General features: G+C 38.5%; 1 protein-coding gene across 2 annotated transcripts in view; it reads right to left on the bottom strand.

The window, feature by feature from the left end:
- The window catches only part of Prex2 (phosphatidylinositol-3,4,5-trisphosphate dependent Rac exchange factor 2), a 311821-nt gene that overhangs the window by 78984 nt on the left and 209187 nt on the right, over positions 1 to 23650 (bottom strand). For both annotated transcript variants that reach the window (XM_052175955.1, XM_052175956.1), the window contains 3 exons: positions 21017 to 21234; positions 16486 to 16588; positions 10362 to 10505 (listed from right to left, as the gene is read on the bottom strand). In XM_052175955.1, coding sequence (XP_052031915.1) covers positions 10362 to 10505; positions 16486 to 16588; positions 21017 to 21234 — 465 coding nt within the window. The remainder of the gene's footprint in view (positions 1 to 10361; positions 10506 to 16485; positions 16589 to 21016; positions 21235 to 23650) is intronic.

Here is a 23650-nt window from a genome sequence, read left to right on the forward strand (position 1 = left end):
GAACAGCCAGAGGCATCTCAAAGAATTTAAAGTGAACATGGCCAGAAGAATAAACCAGGGCATGAAAGAAGTGGTGAGGGATAGTGAGAGAAGAGGAGAGACGGACTAGGAGAGAGGGCAAACGGAAGAAGCCTAGGAGACGAGGGCCTAGGAGACGAGGACCAAGAAAAACAAGAGAGCATGTGACCAACTTGCCCAGGGTATATAGGAAGGAAGAGCTGGGGATAGGAAGCAAAGTTCAGAGGCTAGAGAGATTTGGGGAAGGGGTCTGTGTGGGGAGGGAAGTGCTGAGAGAAGCCAGGACTCTGAAACAGGTACCTTGGTCAAAGTCCACTTTGATGTGTTAATAGACACCTCAGCTAGCTATTTTTTGTTTCAGGACCTTACACTCATGTATGTTTGTAAACTTGTATACCATTTTTCTTGGTAGCAAATTGATTTATAAGAACATGTGCACATAAATTTAGAAAATTAAATTAGTATAAATTATTGCATAGTATAACTAGAGTTTTAAGGTGCTGGCTCTGGCTTCTTAACAGGCTATGATTAGTCACCAGTATCAATTATTAAGGATAATAATTGATCATCTATTAAGGATATCAAGTGATTGGGGAGGGACAAAGGAGTAGAGGTGACCAATGTCCCTGCGATGGAGGGAACAGACCATGTATCTCAAGTCCGTCTTCGGTGACTGACATGAGTGTTAGACTTAAAGGGGAAGACACAAGAACAGACAAGGAAAATGGTTAACTGGGCAGTCTTGAGAGGCAACCTGTTGTCCACTTGATGTTGTCTCGGTTTCAGTTAAAAAATATGCTCTGAAGAATTCCTCCCTGTTTGAAGTTGTTTTTCAGGAGATGGCTGCCCCTGTTCCAGAACTCAGTCTCACCAGCATGCCATTACCTGGAGGCTCTATACACCACTGTTCCAAGGTTTGGGACCGTGACTTAACCGTGTGCCTTCAGCTTGACAAGGGGGTGAAATAATCAGGCAGATATTAACATGCTTACATACGGAGGCAAGCAGGTGACCCTGGGGAAGGGGGACAAGAAGGGGATGAAGGCAGAGATGCTGGACTTTTATCATGCCTCCATTGCCTTGTGAACCCAAGAAGGAGGCCTTTGCTCTTTTTAAAAGGCAGCTTCTAAGTAGCTGCTATTATAAGAATCAAATCACTAGCAGATTAGGTCATTTAAGTGTTTGTATAAGGAAGTAAAAATGTCACCAGGGCTGTTCCTGAATGAAAGAAAAGAAATAAAAGGGAAGGACAGGACTGTCCCTAGGTATGGTGGAGGAGGTTTGTTGTAGGTGTAAGAGAGACGAGGCGGAGGTAGAGACATCCAGGAGAGTCCAGAATGGGCATGACCCTGAGCCCTGTAGGGAGGTGGAGGGGGGAGGAGGTAAGGGAAGGAGCCGTGGACCAAGGCTGGCAGCTTGGGCCAAGAGATTGACCGAGAGACTGGCATGGCTAAAATGGCTGACTTACATGGCGGTCAGAAGGGTTGGGGTAAGTGAAGCCCAGCTATAAAGCTGGGCTGAAGAGTTCGTGGGAGGGCAAGGGGTGTGCCAGTCAGGGGGCCCTAGAGTATGTAGAGAGCAAGGGATGGTAGCAGGATCTAGAATCTACCATCTGCTTTTATATGTTAACGGGCACAAAAATTAGCCCTTTGTCCCAGGTTTGAGCCTTAATATTAACAAGTTTGACCTGTGCTCTATAGGAGGCTTTATAGTACTCTAAGGTTTTTTGTTGGTTTTTTGTTTGTTTGTTTTCTTTTCTTTTAAATAAGACAGAAAGGGGCTATCAAGTAAGAAAAAAGAATAGAGAAAGTTGTAGATATTAGGAGAGTTTAATAGGTGTAGTAGAATATGAAGCAGATTTTGGTAAAGAAAGTTAATGAGAAAAGGCTTCTAGATTTAAAGAAAAGAAAAGAAAGAGGAAAGGAAAGGCTCTAAATGGAAAGGACTGTTTCAAAGGGAAGAGAGAAAAAAGTGAAGAAGAGGCATTAAGCTTAAGCCTGTCTTGCAAGAAGGGCTGAGTTACACGACTGGTAAAAAAAGAAACTTAAAAGTTTGCATCTATGATTATATGTACTATAATTAAAGGTCTTCGAGACAGGGTTTCTCTATGTAGCCTTGGTTGTCCTGGAACTCACTGTGCAGATCACCAGGCTGGCCTCGAACTCACAGAGATCTGCCTGCTTCTACCTCCTAAATGCTAGTGCTGGACGTAAAGGTATGCACCACGATGCCCAGCTCAGATAGTTTGCTTTCGGTATTTATTTCATCAGTCCAGACCAATGAGAAAGACCTCTGCTGTCAGACCCTGACCCACCCTAAAACTGTATATAAGAATCCTATCTGGAAGGAATAAAGGTGTGTGAGAACTACTCCATTGTCTGAGAGCTTCCATCATAAGAGCTGTAACACTGCAACTTGGGAAGAGGTATGCTTTCCCAAAACACCACCTGAAGCTCCCCTACACTCCTAGCTGGCTAGGGCCAGTCCAGCCCAACTCAGCACAGGGCGGTGTGGAGTAACTGAGACAGCAATGGCAGAGACAGAGGTGGAGCCAGCTGCAGCAGTGGAGGCTGACGAGGCCACTCCCCCTTCCTGCTCACACTCTCCCCACCTTTCCCTGAACCCTCGCACCCAGTCAGGCCAGAGATCTCCGTGGAAAGTCTCCGGTACACAGACCCACAGGTTACCGGGGAACTGCTGCTCTAATAAAGTAGACTGTTGGGAATATACACCTCAAAAGTGGGGCAACTCGTGCCCTTGTTCCTCAAGATTTATATACTAGATGGCATCTGTGTCGCTCTCTGCTGAAGTTTTAATGATTTACTAGCATCATTACAATTTATCTCCTGATACAAAGGTCCTGTTGTTTTCAGTGCTGATGTTATTAATTAAACACAAACATCTGCTACATAAAATGTAATCTGTGCCTTTGATGTCAGGGTTAATGACATGGTTTCTCACAGGTTTCAGGCAAAAGATGAGAGGATACTCTGGTCTCACAACTCTGAAACATTCTCTTATCCCTATTAAATAAGCAGGTTGAGGCTTCTGGTACCTGAATAGGAAGGATCTATGTTCCAACTAAATCCTAAATTCTAGAAAATGGATCTTTGGCCATCATAAAATCTTAGAGGACCAAAGCCTCACAGGAGGAAATTGAGGCAGGACAGAAGGACAGGGATTAGGAGAGGATGGAAAAAAAATGACCCTTTGCCCAGAAGTCTGGCTGAAGGCACTCAAAGCTAAGAGCTAAGAACCACAGCAGAGTCCATGTGAAGCTAACCAACACAGAGCTAATTCTCATTTTACATAGAGACATTTGAGTAAGAATGTTAAAATAACCAATGAACTATGCCTTCAGCTTGAGCAAACATGACCATTTGTGGCCCTTTTTCTTTCCAACTTCAAACTTGCAGTATTCTGAGGATCTCCCTTCTGTGACCTTTGGGATGCAAGGTTTAACCTCCGTCATATTGTAACCATATCCAAGTCATCGATGAAACTACCTATGCCTTTGTTCACTGAGAACACTCTCTTAGTGACTCAGAGAAGCAACTACAAAGGTCCCTCAAATCCTAATTATAACTACTGCCAAATACTGCGAAAACAATTAGGCACAACTCTTTCCTGAGAAGCCCACGTATGTGTGTATTATTCTGTCCTTAAATGCTTAAATCTACAAAAACTCCTTAATAAATTCTAATTCTGCTCCAGTCTGCCTCATTCTCAAGCTTATTTCTGTGGTTCAGTAAAGAACCTCACCTTCACTTAGGCAGATGCCTCTGTAAAGAGGTCCCAGGTCTCTTGTGAAAACGGAGGGGAGCTACATCTCCGGCCCACGTCTGACCATGCATATAATCCCAGCCCTCAAGAGGCAAAAGCAACGTAACTCAGACCAGCCTGGGGCACTGAGTGGGTCTCATGAGCTACCATAGTAAGACCAACAAGATCTGAGTCTCAAAACCAACAAGATCTGAGGGTGTAGCTCTGAGGGAGAGTGCTTGCCTAGGATGTACTAGATCTGGGCTTAATTAGCACTGTGTGTTTGTGTGTGTGTGTGTGTGTGTGTGTGTGTGTGTGTGTACACAAAGACACTCATCTAAATTTACATACTGTTACATAGTTAATTATTACTACTGCAACAAAAAGTGGAAGAAATTTTGTGAAATCTTAGGATAGTACTTTTACCCAAACAGTGAGCTATTTCATTTTAGGTCAGGATAAAAGACAAATGTAACATCTAACTCATATTTAAAGGTATTTTGCTTAACATAGTTTTTCTTTTTAATAACACTTTATTAGGCATTTCTTTTCTCTTTAAACTTTATTGAGTTTTGGTTTTGATTTTGACTTTTTATAGAAGACATGAATCATACATCAGAACCCAGACCAGATATCCAAATTTCATACAGAGGCTGCCAGCTGCCAGATCAGTTATGAATACAATTTGGTGAACATAAATCCTTTCCCTTTCTGTGGATCAGCAGTCAGAAGCTCTAATTTTCAAAATAATATTTCAAAATTGATTTTTAAAGAAAACTTATTTCCTTCTGAAGCTGCTAAATACAATACTTTATAAATTAAATAATGAGGTACCATGAATTAATAATCTTTTTTTTTCAAAATCAAAAAGGTGACTACTAATTTGAACTATGGTGTGTTTTCTAATTTTCTTGGATCTCCTATGTCACAATGAAGCTTATAAAGCATATTACTAAATTTTAATTTTTTAATAAAAATTACAATCGTCATACAATTATGTAGAAGATTAAAGTGGGCGCTTATAACATGAACCTCAGCATAAGAAGCCATCTTTGCAACTTCTTTTCAAGCTTTGAGTGTTTTTACCTCACAATTTCAACATTAATTAGGAAAACTGTAAAGACTCAGCAATCTCCTGGCCCTGAATAAAGACAGGGGTAAATGGAGGCCTTCTATGAACCAGCCTGAAATGCACACAGGGGTTGCTCTTGCTAAAGGGTGGGAGTTGGTCTGTTAGCAAGGTGTTATCCCAGGAGGCATCAGTCCATCTGCAGCCATACTTTAATACCCATCATTCCTCTTACTCAGAAAGCTAATGGTGAGACCCCAATTTCTGCTCTTTTGGAGCTGTACAACCAACACTGGGCAGATTAATTTATATCTGAGGCCCTCGTGTTCCTTGAGGGTTCTGCTCCTGGAACATGAGAGTAGCTCTAATGATGGCTGCGGCAGATAAATGATAGTACTTACATAGTGTGTTACTTTATATATAATGTAAAAGAAAACTAAGAAAATAACTTGTTTATCGAAAAAAATTATGTTCTAGGCAACAAGCCAGCTATCCCTCCAGAGTTAATAATTCAATGTCTGTGAGCTGTGGATTGACCTTAAGTATGCATAAATAAGCAAGCTGTTTGGAAACTGAGCAGGGGTTCATGCAAGGTTACTTCCACTTGTGACTTCAGACAAGACAGATGGGTAGTGGGTGGGCTTTAGTTGAACTGAGTATCTGAGATGCACGTTCATAAGGGCCTAGTCCTGCCCTTGGAGCCTACGATAACAAGGACAAGGATGTAAACAACACTGAGTTTAATTTTAATGAACACTCCTCTGTTCTTATTAATTGCCATTTTCATTATGTCTTTTGACAATAAAAAATTTACATGACTATTAAAATTCATAACTATTTTTTTTTAGAAACAGAAGAAATGTCTGTTTGCTAAAAGATTTAGCAAGAATGTTATGGGAAATAATAAGATTACATTGTAGAGAATGAAAAAAAAAAGATTCTATACTTAAAAATTAGATTTGTGTACCCAAAAGGAGGAAAGAGAACACTATTCCCTATTTATGATAAATGGTTTATTTTATTTATTGTTATTTAAATGAACCTGAAACAGAATGCTGTTACAAATTAAATTTCTAATGCAAAGAAAAACATCAAGCTATGTTCTCTCTAACATTTTCTTATCTAATTTCTTTATTTCTTATGTGTATAATATAGTTCTCAAAGGTTATATTAGCATAATAAAACATAATTAATGGAATTTAATTAAAAAACAATATTTAAAACATAGCTTAAGTTTGCTTGTTTTATTGCTAGCACTTTTGAATTAGAGGAAATAAAACATCCCATTCAACTTACAGAGCTAGCAGGAAAAGGGGGGGATAGGCCAACCTAATCAATTTTAAAGAAAAGTAAATGTTAACATACATAGTAATCTATGCCTCCACTTAACTTATAAAAGATGGCATGGGGTGGGGAAGGAATGATTTGCTGAGGTTCCCTGGAGCCTCCTCCCCTGAATGCTTTGGGGAGCAGGTGAGGAGCCCCAAGTACCCTGGGGATTAAGGCTGATTGGCCACCTATCATCCAGCAGACCAGGGGAGGTTCTTGCTCAGAGAGACAGTTGTCTATACATAGAGCAGGCAGCTATCTGCTGACTACTGTCTATATATGAAGGAAGGGATCTGTGAGGCTTTAGGAAGAGCTATGAGAATTAGTATTCTTCCTCGTGCCAGCAGCCTGCTTCTTCTACATGTATCTCCTCTGTGGAAGGGAAGCTGATCAGGGCCTCATAAGAGCCTCTTGCAGTTCTTACACAAAGATAAAATCTAAGAGACAAGGCACAGACTACAAAGGTTGCTCCAAGAGCTGCCAGGCAGATGCCCTGTCAGAAATAGTTCATCTCCTAGCTGTGTGCCTTCACCCTTCAGAATACCATCAACTTTTCCAAAGAAAATTGAGCCAAAGTGATACCTCCTTGTAGGGGCAGCCTGCATTCTACTGTGTCATAAGCATGAAAGACTTTTTACACTGCCCTTAACCTCTTTGCTCCTGTTATACAAACTCTAGACATCTGGACAATCATGCATTGATTAATTAAAGAAAGATAATTAGACAAAGATTAACTAGATAATTGAAGTACTTTGTAACTAAGGAAGACCAGTGCTCTTTTTATCCTGGTGGACTTGGAAACACCTAGAAAACCAAAAATAATCTCTTGGCACTTATGCACTGCCTCACAATGATTCTGTCTTAATGGCTGTATGTTGTTTGGGGTGAGTGTGAACACTTTCTAAAGCCTTCCTGAGGTGACCTTGTGCAGTCTCTGTTGATTACTGCTAACAGTAAGTGAGTCATGAAAATAAAGACAGACCAGAAAATAAGTCAGTGAGAAAAGGCCTGAGTATTGATTCTCTGTGTACTGTTTGATTTCCCTAACACTGAAGGTCCAGGGATCCATCCACATTAAACCTGTAAGGAAGTCTGTACACTTAGGAGGCTAAAGATCATCTTAAAAGTTATCTTTAGCTTTAAGCACTGTAGAAATTCTTTCTGCCAACTTTCCTGTGTGTCTATCTCTATGTGCCTTGTACTGTAAATCAGAACCACTTTTGTTTGCCCAATTCCTGTTCTGAAGCTGTGGCTTCCTGCAATTCACATTTACCTTTGACCTTATTTACTTCTGGCCCTTGAGAGGAAGAGAGCAATATCCTTCTTTCTGTTGCCATAGGCCATGCCAAGGGCATGAAGACTCCCCACCCGCAGGAGATTGTCACATTTCTGATTTTCCCCTATTGCTTAATAGCTAGTGAAGAGCCACAATGAGAACCCTTCAAATAATGCTTATCCTGGAGAAAGACCATTTCTTTCATTTAGCATAACTTTGAATCTCCATACTGGGTAAATCTCTACTCAAAGCAGATCTTGTTCTCCCTGGATTCGGTGAGAACATTGAGAGAAGCTAATGGTAGAGCTTGGGAGTTTTATGGCTAGAGAGGCATTTACACTCCTCTAAGGGAACAAGTTTATCATGGGCAGATTTTTAAAGAAATCATCTGTTTCTGGGCCTTTATGTCTTTCTGGGTCTTTGAACACACGTCTGCCCACCTTCCACCTCTATCATTGTGGGTTGCTTGTTTGTTTGTTTTTGACAGGGCTTCTCTGTGTAACCCTGGTTGCCCTGGAACTCAATCTGTAGACCAGGCTGGCCTGCAACTCAGAGATCCTCCTGTCTTTGCTACCAGAGTGCTGGGATTAAAGATGTGCTTCTCCTAGGTTATCACCTGAGGTATGAATGACAAATGTTTACTGTAGATTTCTTAAATAACTTTAAAGCTATGGGCTTATTTTTCACTTGGCTTGTGCAAAATAAAACTTACTTACAAATTATTCTTTTCCCTATATGCATTTGCAGTGGGGTATGTTTAGTCAATTATTGAAAGTGGATATATCATGAATGAAACAATTAAAAAAAAAAATGTTTAGTGACATCTGTCATACCAGTAATGGTTGCAAAGTTGCAAAGACAGAAATAAGGTTGGTAAGATAGCTCACTAGGGAAAGGCCCTTGCTTCTCAATGACCTGACCCTGACAGTGTAAGTATGAGCCCTAGAACCCTTAACAGCAGGAGAAAAGTAGGTACCATAGGAACACAGGTTGTCCATATGAATGTGGTAGTGCTCTCTCTGATTCTCTCTCTGATTTTCCTCTCTCTCTCTCTCTCTCTCTCTCTCCCTCTCCTTCTCCCTCTCCTTCTCCCTCTCTCCCCTCTCTCTTTCTCTCTCTCTCTGTGTCTGTCTGTCTGCCTGTCTCCCTGCCTGTGTGTCTGTCTCTGCCTCTGTATTTCTCTGTTCATCTGTCTCTGTCTCTCTCATAATATAAAACAAAGAAAACAAGACATGTAGATTCCTTAAGAGCTGCAAGCCCAACGTAAAATATAAGATGAACTCTCTGGCCCAACATTCTTCTCGGTCTCATCCAGCTCTGTGAAGAAGTCTGACATATTTCAGGTTAATCTTGTTTATTTTCTAAGATCTAGCCCTGATCATTGAAAATGAAAATGCCTCCTAGTAATGCCTTTAAAATCACAGAAATGCCCCTTGGGTGGAATCACTTTGGAAACCTGATGGAGAATAGCCTATCTTCTAAAAGCCAGACTTTCAGTTTAATAAATACAGGGCACAAAGAAAAATTTCCACTTGTAGTAAACCTGGCTATCATGTGCCAGATATTCCTTAGTTACACTGGTTGAACTCTTTCTTTACTCTGTCAGACTATAAAGTCCATGATAAATAAACATAGTTCTTGAAAACCCAAAAAGGAAAAACTGGAATTCTGTAGGGTACCACTTAAAAATTAATGTAATTGTGGGACTTAGCATGAGAGTTACTCCTACACTAACAGAAACTACATAATGATGAGTGTCCGCTCTTTACTGGGTACCAGTAATTTCTCTTGGAACTGATAGCAAGACTCTTCATTCTTATATTATTTAGAATGTCTTCTACTGCAAACATCTTTCACTGATTATTTAAAGAAAACTGATTAAGAGTACATATTTCCTCATAAAAAATAATATAAGCAATAATAACAGGTAGCAATTTAGTCCAGCCAGTGACACAGGAAACATTTAGTATTCGTGTACATTTGTGAACATACACATAGCACAAGCCAGAGTACAACTGAATGTATAGTTAACTTATTTTCAAAGTCTCACCATATAGCCCAAATTGATCTCAAATTAGTATCTTTTCTGCCTCAGCCTCCTGAATGCTTGGACTACAGGCTTACACCATCACACCCAGAACGATACTACTTTTGAACATTTTCTATGCTATATAGTAGTCTAGTCCTTTGATTATTCTGCCATACTTTATTCAATCAGTTCATTCAGCTTTATTCACCCTTATTTCTTTGAAGTACTCAATGTACTTCTCTTGCTTATAAAATGCTCCAATTCCATTTGATGATTATATTCAAATCAAACATTTTTTTTCCTGTAAAGAACTATATTTAATTGTGGCTGGCTTTCAGGTTCTGAAGGTCAGGTCAGTCCATTATCATCATGACGGGAAGCATGGCAGCATCCAGGCAGGCATAGCACTGGAGGAGCTGAGAGTTCCTTATCTTGTTCTGAATGCAACCAGGAGGAGACTGACTTCCGGAGGGTCTTAAAGCCCATTCCTACAGTGACACACTTCCTCCAACAAGGCCACACCCACTCTAACAAGGCCATACCTCCTAATAGTGCTACTGGGCCAAGCACATTCAAACTACCACAAAGCTATCTGTTCTGTCATCTTGATTACTATATATAGCTGCTCAGAATTATGCGATAATTTTTATTTAATCTTTTATCACAGTCAGATTTTCTCCACTCCTGGTTTACCCTCTGACTGTTCCACAAACCAAACATTCTTAACAAACATTCCTGGAAACAATTAAATGCTGAACACTGAAGAATTTTTCAAATTAGTGAAAAAAATACTTCACTATTAACATTAAATGTACTTAAAACATTAATAAAAATAAAACAATTTCCACACCCCAAGCCTATAAAGGAAAATAGGTCACCTTGTGTAAAGAGGACAGGATGAATTTTAAAGCCTCCTCCATTCTTCAACCGCTGGGGCAGCTGATCAAAATGGTAACTATCCATGTAGAAGTATACTTTCAGAGCCTGCCGGCTTCCTTCCACTTGGTATGTAAGAGGGACATCTGAGGTAACATAAAATGCCAAGTCACTTCCTCAAGTCAGGATATGCTAGACAGTACATTTGGATTATATCAGTAATGTGTTAAGCTTTTTACCAAAAGGAATCTTGAAATTTGCTACAAAGTAATGTATTAGAAGTGCTCCTCTCTGTAAGCTCCTTTAGGTATGTGAGTGGCCAGGCCCATCCTCTCCCCCCCCCCAACCCCCTGGTCTGATGTCCAGGCCCAAACTCTGCTCTAGAGACTGCTGTAGTGGCTATAAGGTCCTTTCTCAGTCCAGCAAGATGCAGGTGCCAAGCTCTGCTTTACAGGAAACAAAAGTCCATTATTAGGCTGCAAAACCCCACCAATCCCCAGGCACCCTGAAATCTCCACCCCAACCCAAAGTCCCTTTGTAAAACCAGTCTTCTGCTCAGTTCATTGCTGCTTCTTGTTAGAACAGAGGAAGCCACCATCTTTTCATCTTTTCCAATAAAACTCTTCCATGAGGTTTATTGTGCAGTGCGACGTTGTGGTATTCCTTGGCTCCTGACTGTCAGGATACCCTTCCTCTGAGAGTAATGTTTACACTGGGGGAACCTTTCTCCTCAGAGCTGGAATACTTACACTGAACACTGAGGCCCACATGGCATATAAAGTGCTATTGGTAAAAAAGTACTGAATCTGAATCTCATTAGCTCAAGAAATGGGCTTATTACAGAGTTTAATACCTAATTCTGTAATGAAAACATGGCTGCACTCTGATATACCAGATGACTCACTTAACTAAATGAGGCTCTCTCGGGGCAGCTGGCTCATTCATATTTAGTTAAAATGAGCCTGAAGGGTATATTCCTTAAGTAGTATGTGAGAAACAGACCACATAGCAACCGTTAAAAAATGAACATGGGTTTCATATGCTCTGTTCTCTTGAGTATCAGATTAAAATGAACATATTCTGTTGAGGATGCCTTATAGTCATTAAAAATTATCTTTTCAAATTCTCATAACTATTTTCAAATACCTTAAACTCAATGGCTTAAAGAAATCAGGAAGCATGAATGGCTAAAAAGCTGTGGGAGTATTTTACAGTGCAACTGTAGATCTTTTTTCTTATACACAAATCCACAATATTTCTACCCTATTAAAAAAAGAATATAAAATCATTCTGAATATACTCAAACTATAATACTGATACTAATTAGCTAAAAATTAAAATCAAAATATAGCAGGTACTTAATAAATCTTGATTCAACATTAGTACTTCAAACTTGCTTCCTGAACTGAAACTTATTAGAGTTCAAATTTAAATGCCATTGGCTACATAGATCAGAAGCTCCATATTTATCTGCTTAATTGTGTATCTTGGTAATGGAGCTATGGCAATGATGTTCTCCAATCTCCTTTATGCCACATCCTAGTGACTATCTTATTTCTGTAACTGTTTCATAGAGAGACATTAGTGATTTGATTTAAGAAATAGAAATATAAGTTTCTCAATTGAAGATTTAAAGGAATACCCTTTTCATTATTGGAATTGATTTTATTCCTAGTTTTTAAAATTAAAACCCAAAGCCAGCATAACAATACCCATCAAGCATGACAGTTCACACCTACACTAAAAGGTTGTGGGGTTCCAGCCTAACATGAGCTACAGAGAAAGAGATAAGGAGAGAGGGGAAAAGATAGATATAGAGATATATGGTGATAAAAAGAGAAAGAGATTAAGAGATAGAAAGAGGGATCAGAGACCAGAAAAGAAAACATTGATTTTTGACTGCTAAATAAATTTACATATTTTATTTTTTCCATATCTGTCACATATACCACTATTTATTAAACTCTATGAACTTATTCTTTGTTATCTGTATAGCAAAGCTGTGTTAAGTGGGCAATGCTTTTGAAGGAATGACAATGATGCTGCCACCATATGTGTGTTAGAGATTGTTGTAAAGTAAAGGCACAAAGAAATTAAGGAGGTAAAACTTACTACAAATTAGCAACACCTTGTTTACCGTGAAGTAAAAATTCAATACTACATGAAGGGATGAAAACAGTTTCCCTGTCCATACTTTTTATGGGTACAAAAATTACCCTCAAACATACAAATAGTATCTAGCAAACAATAATGTACCATTATTAGGTAGTGTTTATACAAGGCATGCCAAATAAATCAATATAATCATTGTATTAATAGACAAAAAAAAACTGTACCTAATCCTGGCAGCATACAAGACAAGCATTTGATAAAGCATAACATGTACTCATGAAAAATTAATCTCAGTCAATATTCAGAAACAAGAAAAACATATAAAGCTATAGCTAATATCATATTTGGTTGTGAGAAACTATGATTTCCCACTAAAATCAGGATCAAGAAAGACGATGCCTCTTACTACCTTGGCTTTTCAATGCCGTAATATGTGCTCCCCCTGAGCCAACCATAGAAGAAAAGGATGTGAAAATAGACACACTAAGAGAAGAATAAACATCTGGTGACAGATACAGTGCTCAATGATGGAAGAAAATCTGAGATGGACCAAGCTTTCTTGAAACTAATATATATATATATTAGGGAAGTAAGAGAAAAAAGTTAACATACAAAAAAACCAACCATTTCCCCATATGTCGGCAACAAAATGCAAAATTAAAAACACGTCACCATTTGTCCCAGCATGCTCTAAAATGAAATACATATAAATATACTAAAACATGTACAAGATTAATGTAAGAAAAATTTCTGACACAACACAACACACAAACATACTCTAGGAAGCAAATGGGAAACTAGTCTACGTTCATGATTAACAGGATTCAATATTGTCAAGATATTATTCTTTATCTGATATACATCACTCATCCAATCTCTTAAAATTCCAAGGTATTCATGGATATCAACAAAATGATTCCAAAGTTCACTTGAAGAGGAACAGGATTGAGAAAAACTAGCATAGGGCTGAGGAAGAGGAAGGGAGGACTAGGAGGAGGAAGAATGAATGACAGGATTGTCTACCTCCAGGTATCCCTACACTTACAGACACTAAGACAATGTGCTAATGTGCAAAGCCTAGACAAGTAGCCAAATGGAACCCCAGTCTAGAAACATGTGAACTACTAGCATGTGATTTTCTAGTTTAACCTTGACCCAAAAAAAAAAAAGAAAAAAGACAACACAATGGGCTTTTCATCCACTATTTTTGGAATACCTGGGCATGTACATATAAAAAAGAAGCTGTGGAAAGCCTAGAAGATAGCATAGGTGAAAGCCAGGTGATCATGGATGATACCATCTTAAAAACAAACCCTGCTAAAATTAAAATCTGATCTTTAGGTTCCATTAAAATTCAAACTTTGACCTCTGTGAAAGATAATGCCAGCACTACAGGAAGATGCTAGAAAAACAAAACTACCTGCCATGAAATTTAACAGGCTCTAACTTTTTTATGCCACCTACATAACACATGATGGATCTCGGCTATTGACTCAGCTTTCAAATGAGAACTCTCTCTTATCATCTGTTTTAAATTTGTTTGGAAAGTTAATGTAGATCAGGACCTACTCCTTTATAAAGAAACCAGACCCCACAGCCTGAAGAATTAAGAATGGATCCACAAGGGATAGAACTAGGAAGCTGTTCTGTTTATGGTTATATTGATCCTGATTTATGGTTATAACTAGTATCTGTCTCTTCTATAGTATCTGTTTCTATAACTAGTATCATACTCTTTGTCAACTATGCTATCCCAGACCAACCTGCATGGTTGTGCATGGAAGTGTAAAAACTTCCTGCCAGCCCCCAAAACTTGTAAAAGCCAGATCTTACCCTTTGATCTGGGGATTTCTCTGAAGACTCCTCTTTCCTCCTTGAACCAACCCTCTCATGGTGGTTCTATCTTTCTTCTTCTCAGTGGGACTGGCTAGCCTTAAACTCACAATGTGAATGAGGAATACAAGAAAGTACAAACATCCACCTCCTTGGGTTCTCCCTCTAGAGTGCTGGGGCTAAAAGCACACCTGCATAAACTATCTCTAAATGAAGCTCCTCTCAGTTTTAGGGGCAGTGTCTCCTTCCCTTTATGGAAGGCCCAGGTTATGATGCTTTCCTGATACTGCATCCTTCTAATTAACGCTCTCCTACTCAAGGCTCATTTGTAGTTTCCAACCTCTTTCTCCTAATAAACTTCATTCCTGAACGGCGACGTGTCAGCTCCTTTCCCAAACCACCAATGGTTTGCTTCCCTTTCTTTATTTTAATGGCACAGTCATGGATCGTTGAAACTAGCACTTTACTAGAGAACTGCCTTCAGAAGTCCAAGTTATGCTCCAAAGAGATGCATTAAAGGCATTGCTAAATAACACCTCCATGAGTGCTTTGGCATGGGAACAGATGGATGTAAATTCTTACTTTACTTACAATTACCTTTCATGTTTAGCACGTATCCAACACATCAATGCCTCTTACTGCGGATAAGAAAATCACTCCTAGAGCTACTTACTCATTTATCAAAAATGTCGCTTTGAAACCACAGAGGGCAGAGAATGTTCATGGAGGCTATAGCTCCTTAAGCAGCATTTTAACGAATGAATGTCAGGTGACATCCCAGAGTCATTTTCATAGCCTTTGGCAAAACTGCCTATTACCTTCAAGTAAAAATATATATCCTTCTATATACACAAGCAGAAAACTCATAATTTACTTAAGAATTGTTTTAATTAGAATTTACCACCTCTTGCCAGATAACAATTCTCTCTTGGATATAACTAGCTTACACCATCATATTCTTACTCTTTCTTGTTCATAAATAAAAATGAAAATTAGAGATAATTCTATCCTCTCTATCTTCATAAAATAATAGAAAGAGTATTGATATTTTTTTATTTCACCATCCCCTCAGTCTGGTTTATTGATTTCTCAGTTGGATTGCTCAAAAGCTTCTTAAACGGTCTGAGGGCTTCTGTATCATCCTCAGGATGGTCTATGTAACACTACGGAAAGATGCAACCATTTGGATTGGTAAACAAGGACCTGTTATTCACCTGGCAACCATGAGCAAGGAGATATCTCAGTGACACAACGCTCTACATGATCCTGTATTCTACTTGATCTCATACTCTATTCTCTTCTCTTGCTCCACCATGGCCAAGAAGGCTGGCTGGTGGAGAGCATGCCCAGCATTCCCTTACCTGGTAGCTAAAGTCTGACACTCTTCTCCCAGTATCTGTGTGACTCTTCGTCAGTTCCTTTACAGCCCTGCTTTCTTACAGTAGATGCCCCCACCCCATCCTATTAGGAGCAACTTTTACTCTGTTTCTTCATCCTTATATTCTGATCTACTTTATTCTTGCTTTTAACATCAAATTAGTTTGTTTTTCTAACTTGTCATTTTTTTTCCTCACTTCAATTTATAATCCATGGAGGACACCATCTGCTCAGTACTTCTTTGAACCTGGTACCCATAATAGTGCTGGCAAGAAGTAAGCATTCAAGAGAAGCTTTTGATGAAACAAATGAAAGAATGATTATCTTATTCCATCAATAATGGATTTGACATGGGTACTTATTGAGTCTCCATCTACCATATTAGCAATTCAGAAGTTAAATCCAGAAGGTCTATCTCTGGAGATACTTATATCTTCTATTACAATTCATAGCAGCCACATAATTGTGAAAAACAGGAAGCACATGAAAGTGTTTCTATAAGCAAACTGAACATTTCTAGACTGGTAGTCACCTTCTTAAACATTTATGATAAGGTTGAAATATAGAAAAGTGATGGTCATTTATAAAAGTATAAAGACATGAACATTAAACCATGGGTTCACCACACAAGTACTATTACTCAAGTATGACTTCTGAAATACAGCCTCTATCAGCATTAATGTTGGAAAATGACTAGGACAAATGGACTTTTCAATCATTTTTTATTTACTACATAAATAGAATGCAAATGAAAGATGTTAACATCTGCAACCAAAAACACTCTAGACATACAAAGTTACTCACTTGCAACCAGTGGCTCCTCTTCTGATGGTTTGAAGAAGAAGGAAACTTTTTCCAAATCAAACAGAGCAACCAATGTATCCTCAAGCATGGCTTGCTCATCTTTCTACAATAAACGAAGAGAATCTATAAGAACAGTATGATGAGCTGTCCGAGCCCACAGCACAATGTAAATCACAACCAAAATCACTTCACTTCCATTTTATTTCAGAGAAAACACTAGTGTCAATGTATCCAGGAGAACTCTCTGTTTAAAATGCAATGAGGTCCTACATAGTGGGAGGTTACTTGTATGGTTTTACAGTTTTCAGTCTTTGCATTTTATTGATATTTAAATGAATGTATACACACTTTTCAGTCTAGCTTGTAGATAGAACCTAATTATACTAAGCTCATTTACAAATAATATATGTTTTGTGCCTTTTCCTTCTAAAATCTCACAAAGTGACACCTAAGAAGAAAAAGAAAACTCTTAATTTTAAGTTAAAAGCTATATTAAATCACAGACATCCCATTTTAAAATAATCTATTTGTTGTCCAGTTACTACTTATTAGAACTATGATAAAAGCAATTTCCATATATAAATATATTTGTTTTCCAGGGAAATTACATACAAGAATAATGTTCCCAATCTTTGTGAGGTCCTTAGTCTAGAATATGAAAAAGGAATCCAATTCATTTCAAGTACTTGTCTCATTTCTATAATGAGATTTTCACTGAATACAATAGCAATTCTTTAAACGCTCTTTCGCTCCACTCATCCCACTGCAGCATGCAATAGCTTTGAGCAAGTGGTTTAAGCTGGAGAAGCATGCTGAACTTGTCTGAAAGGTCATTCACATTATTAAGAAAACAAGTGCTATATTAAGAGATAACTTCTAAGATTAATTATGTCATCATAAGAAACTAAGTACTCTGTAGAGAATGCATTAACTGCTAATACGATAGGATAGAAGTGAGCACCTGAAAGATAGTGTCTCTGAGATATTCAGACAAGTGTGTGTGTGTGTGTGTGTGTGTGTGTGTGTGTGTGTGTGTGTGTGGTGTGTGTGGGTGGGTGTGCACCTATGGAGGTTAGAGGGGGTTACCAGGTATCCTGCCCTATGTCTTTTCATATTTTAGATAGTCTCTTATTGAATCTGGTGCTAGGCCAATTAGCAAGTTCTAGGGACCGTCCTTCTATCCCCCTACTACAGAAGTAGTTACAGGTATGCAAGGCAGCATGACCAGTCCTGTGTGTATGTGTGTGTGTATGTGTGTGTGTGTGTGTGTGTGTGTGGTGTGTGTGTGTGTGTGTGTGTGTGCACCTATGGAGGTTAGAGGGGGTTACCAGGTATCCTGCCCTATGTCTTTTCATATTTTAGATAGTCTCTTATTGAATCTGGTGCTAGGCCAATTAGCAAGTTCTAGGGACCGTCCTTCTATCCCCCTACTACAGAAGTAGTTACAGGTATGCAAGGCAGCATGACCAGTCCTGTGTGTATCTGTGTGTGTATGTGTGTGTGTGTTTGTGTGTGTGTTTGTATGTATGTGTGTGTGTCTGTGTGTGTGCGCACGCACATGTGAAAATTGGTTACTGAGGAGTCAAACTCAGGTCTTCTTGCATGTGCAACAAGAGCTCTTATCACTGTACATCTCCCAAGGCTCCAAAACTCCTTTTGAAGCACTAAAAAGATGTCTTGTACTATGGCAGTGCTGAAAAACCCCAACATTTATCTAATGTCAAGGAATAGAGTGAGGAGAAATGTTCCAGGTATCTCAGCCTCTGAACACTGCAGTGTGAGTCACACTGTTTCAGTGAATGTGACAGAACTGCATAAGAACTGGCTGTGCCTAGAGCCAGTGCCAGAGAACCCGGTGCCAGAGAGCCACAGTCACAGCTGAGCTTGAGTTTTCATGTCTGTATGTCTGTATGTATGTATGTATGTATATATGTATGTATGTATGTGTATATACACACATATGTATCTATGTATGTTTATTTAGGTTATAATTTAATTACAGCATTTATCCCTTACCTTTACTCATTCTAAACTTTTCCATGTACTCTTCTCTACTCTCCTCTGAATTACTAACCTCTTATTTTTTCCATGGATTATTATTTTCTGCATGTGTACACATGCCTGTACATGTATGTATTCTTAAATATAGAATGTTCAGTCTGTAGGATGCTATTGGCATGTACATTTTCAGCGCTTTATGTTCTTAATACAAAGGTTTGCTTGATTTTTTTCCAAGTAAACTCTGATTGAAAAATGTCTGGTTGAAATAAATGTAAAGGTTTTGAGAAGAGCCCAGTTCCACTGAGATAACTCACAGAGTACGGCATTCACCCAATGAGAAAGCACAGATCAGGGTCTTCAGTGGATGGGGAGCTGAGACACTTCTACCACTATCTAACTTAAGAATATTTTTATCATGAGCAAAGAAAACTGAGCACCAGTAGGCACTTGCCCCGGGGTACCTGCCTCAGTTCTTAGCTGCAGGCGATCAGATGTCTACTTTGATCTCTGAACCTTATCATATGCATCATGTGCTTCATCAGGATGTAAGCAAACAGTCTGCATTTTGTTACCAGCCAGTTTCCTTACGCCTGTGCTTCCAAGAGTCATCTGTAGTTTAGCACTCACCTGTCCTACAAATTGGTCTATGCCTGAACAAGATTTTATAATATGAAACACAGTATTTTACTTATTTAGTCATCCACTTATAAACACCTGAGTTGCTAAAATTGAATAAAATTGATAGGACTGTTTGTCACAAGTTCTTTTTTAAAATAATTTATTTTTGTTTTATGTGTATTTTTTGTCTGCACTTACGTTTGTATGAGGGTATTGCACCCAGGTAGTTACAGACAGTTGTGAGTTGCCATGTGGTTGCTGGGAATTGAACCTGGGGGCTTTGGAAGAGCAGTCAGTGCTCTTAACCACTGAGCTATCTCTCCAGCCCCTGTCACAAGTTCTTAAGTGAACAGAAGTTTGGGTTTTCCTTGGGTATTACCTAAGGACTAGAATTCCAGGAACACAGGAACTAGGTTTAATGTCTTGAAGTACTGCTAAACTGTTTTCCAGAGAGGTTGTGTTAGTTTATAATCCTGTGAGGATTATAATTTTTACAGATCTTCACCAAACCTTGTTACTGTAGCGGGCTCTTTCTTTGTGCTCTGTATTGCATTATCTATGGCAGCTGATACTATCTGTCATGTACTTAATGACCATTTTCACACCTTCTAGAGCAGTATCTGTTTGAATTCCCATGTTTAGAGTAGGTCATTATTTTAATTACTCTCGAGTTTTGAAAGTTCTTTATACATTCTAATCTATGCAATTTATTGTTTCTGTGATTTCTATTTTCTCCTAATCTTGGAAACTTCAATTAAAATTAAGCTTAAAGTCAAAGCAGCAACAACTTATTAGATATCAGAAACTTTAAAGAGAATAGACATTAAATCTCACTCACACGTACATTCATTCACTCAGTCAACAATACTACACTGTTAGGAAGCAACCTGACTGTCATACATAATTTACATCGGGTATGCTATGGGTTTTGAAATACTTGTTTAAAGTGTCTTACTTCAAATCAACCAAGTAAGTAATTTGCTGCACACATATAATACACAGAATCCTTTCTAAAGAATCATTTGTATCTCTTAACCACTCCTTACCCTACCATTCTAGAATCTTCTATGAATGTGCAGTACAACAATCACTTCTCTATTCAACAGTAAGACAAGTGCTATTTTGATATATCAACACAACTATATTTGTTTTAAAACCATATGACTTGGTAGCTACATTTTCTACTTGTACTTTAAGAGATGAAATAGGTTCTCATATTCAAAATCAGAATTCTGTTTATGAACCCTCAAAATGTTTATATAAATAAAAGTGGACATTTGTGCATTAGGACATCACAAAATCTACAGAAAGTCTCCATGAAAAATTCCAAACTTCTTTATATTTTGAGAAATATTTTTCATCTTTATCCATGCTTAAGCATGGCATTTTCTACTGTACATGGCAGTGTTCTTACTTTTAACAGAGAACTCTCCTTCAAAGGAACAACTGAAATTGTATAGCACAGGCAGAGTTTAAACAGATTGCCAGACAGACAGTAGCTGCTCCGTGAAGCATGCCCCAGATTACCAGAATCAACGGGAGCTCTTGTATGGGGGAAGTAGTTATTTCTGGACTCAGAGGATTTATCAGAACCCACTTTCCTCTTATGACTTATTCAAGTCAATGCTTGATGTTTTAAGAATTGGTAACATTGAAATTCTTCCCAGATTTTTAACAGCCAGAGACAAGAGATAAAATTGGAAAAGATTCTAAAGATGAAGTTCGAAAATATATTCTATATTCTTAATAAAGACTAAATGGTGAAGAGAAAAATTTCCCTTTAAAGTATCAAAGATGAACAATTGCTTCATAATTGGTAACAATGTGACTGTGCAGGTTATAGTGGACACATGGTCAGGTGACTGTGCAGGATACAGCAGGTGCAGGCAATGGCAGTCATAACATCACTTACCAAATTTGGAGACAGAAGTGATTGAAAGTGAAAAAGCACACCAGCATTTGCAATCTGGTCCAGCCACCTCCTGCTGGCTTCCCAAGTCTCCATTTCATTTTCCTTGCTGTTGTCAAACATCTGGTTCAAGGCAGCCATGAGCTGCTCAGAGAAGGCACAGACAGTAGCCACAAGACTTTGACAGAAAACCATGTCTCTCCGGAGCTGGGTTTCACTATCTGCGATGGAAAAGAACACAAAGAAAGCTTTACTGAAGTATCCAGGTGTGATGGCACATGCTTTTAATCCCAGCACAATCTCCATGAATTTGTAGTCAACCTGGTCTCCTTGGTGAGTTCTAGGAAAGCCAGGAATACATAGTAAGACCCTGTCTCAGAAAGCAATACAAAACAAAAAGTGTTGCACAGACCATCACCTGCATGGCATAATTACCATAATGGAGCACTAGTGGCACACATGCTCTGGCACTAACCAACGGCTCCATGGTTGGACTTCAAACTCATTCATCATGAAAGAAACCATGATGTTACTAGAAACCCAACCAATAACTCAGAACTAGTGAATTCACAGGTCTTAGAGAAGAATGTAAAACTTTATTAAGCCAGAGTGATCCCAAACTAATTCTAAATATCTTTACATCCAAGATAAGCATATAGATCACTGCTCACCAAGAAAACTCCTCTTTGGAATAGAAAGAGAGCATTACAGAAATTTTACAGCCAATCAAAATGCAGAATTGTGAAGACCCATCGCAATGAATACATGGACAAAACACTCCTGCACAGAATGCTCAGAGAACATTGTGAAGAGAGGCTAGAGTTTACAAGCCAGAGGATGAGGGGATTTGTTGTGAGATTGGGTCTTCTAGTAACGTCAGAGACTATACCGATAAACTCTCACCAACGTGACTGTCTAAACAGGAGCCGGGAAAGGCCAACAACAACAGGGATGTCAAAATGAATGAGGGAAGCCCAGAAGGCCGCAAACAACCGAGGAAAGCTGATAATGGGAGAAATAATCCTCCCCAGGAAAGAGCATACCAATTGCCTACCACACACACAAATAACATTGTGTATGTGTGATATATGCCATAGGCCATAAGTATATGTGTGTATGTATATATATAGCCATGAGAATAGGTAACTCATTATATCCCCAGTGTTTAGCAGAGCCAAGTACACAGCTGCTCAAAAGTAATGTTTGAGTGAACAGAATCAATGAGCTTAAAAGAATAAAAGTGAAGGGGAAATGTGTAAAAAATTCAGGATTGTATGAGATTTTATATAAATATATACATAACAAGTCATGAAAGAAAGAAGAGTCCATGAATTTGAAAGAAAGGAGGACTGTACCGGAGGATTTGGATGGAGAACAGGCAAGGGGAAAATGGTGTAATTATAATCTCAAAAAATGTTGCAAAGAGTTAAAAACATTTCTTTTTTATTAGATATATTCTTTATTTACAGTTTAAATGATTTCCTCTTTCCTGGTTCCCCCCCCAAGAAAGTTACATAAGCTCTCTCCCCTCCCCCTGTTCCCCAATCAACCCCCTCCGGGTTCCCTGTCCTGATATTCCCCTATACTGCTGTATCAAGCCTTTCCAGGACTAGGGACAACTCGTCCCTTTGATGTCCAACAAGGCCATCCTCTGCTGCCTATGTGTCTGGAGCCATAAGTAACACCATGTGTACTATCTGGTTGATGTTTTGTTGTTGTGGGAGCACTTGGTTCAGATGCTGCCACGTTGCCTTGTTTTCTGTTGGTAATGTACTTGCATTTGCCTTTTGCCATCTGGTTATCTCTGGTGGTAGCTGTTGTTGCTGTATATATATATATATATACATACATACATACATACACACACATACACACACATCATATACATAAGGAATATGTATGAAAATTCCAAAGAATAAAAATTAAAATAAAATTTCCTTCATTTGCCTTGTGACTCTATTTTGTAATCATTAATTTACTTTATGAAAACCTAAGAAAAATGTAAACCTTCACTTACTTATACATTTGCCTTATATGACACAATTTTTATTTGTTAAAAAGACTCAAAGTCCAAATGTACAGTTTATGTTGATAAACAGTATTATTAATATTTTTTAAATAATGACCTTTGGAGCCTCCCAAATGATAATGTATTTGAAGAAAAAATATTTGCTGACCAACTACTTATATTAGTAACCAAATCTGCACTGCATGAACTAAATAATTCAGTTTCCTGAATAGTAAATATATTTACATTACTAAAACTGGAGATGCCTATATTTTCTCTGACATACTAATGAATTTAATTTCAGCATAAATTGATTTTAATGTACTTAGTAAAATTACTCTCCAACAATTGAATGATGTTGGCAAACCGACTTTGAAGGTGTGTTGTGCATGTCCTGTATCGCCAGGGCTTATTCCGAGATAAAACCGAGGGGAAATCTGGTACATGTGGCATCAGCAGGGACTGCAGCCTACATGATCTTCAGGGACCTGATTTCTGCCTGTGTGAAAACCATGTATGGGAGAGGAATATAGGGCAAAACAATCTCCTCCCCCAAACCGGCTGAATATTGTGAGGCCTTAGAGAACCTTATGAAATGAATAGCTACAACTAAAACTGGTGTAAAACAT

This window comes from Apodemus sylvaticus, chromosome 3 (assembly GCF_947179515.1).
Source record: "Apodemus sylvaticus chromosome 3, mApoSyl1.1, whole genome shotgun sequence".
NCBI classification, from domain to species: Eukaryota; Metazoa; Chordata; class Mammalia; order Rodentia; family Muridae; genus Apodemus; species Apodemus sylvaticus.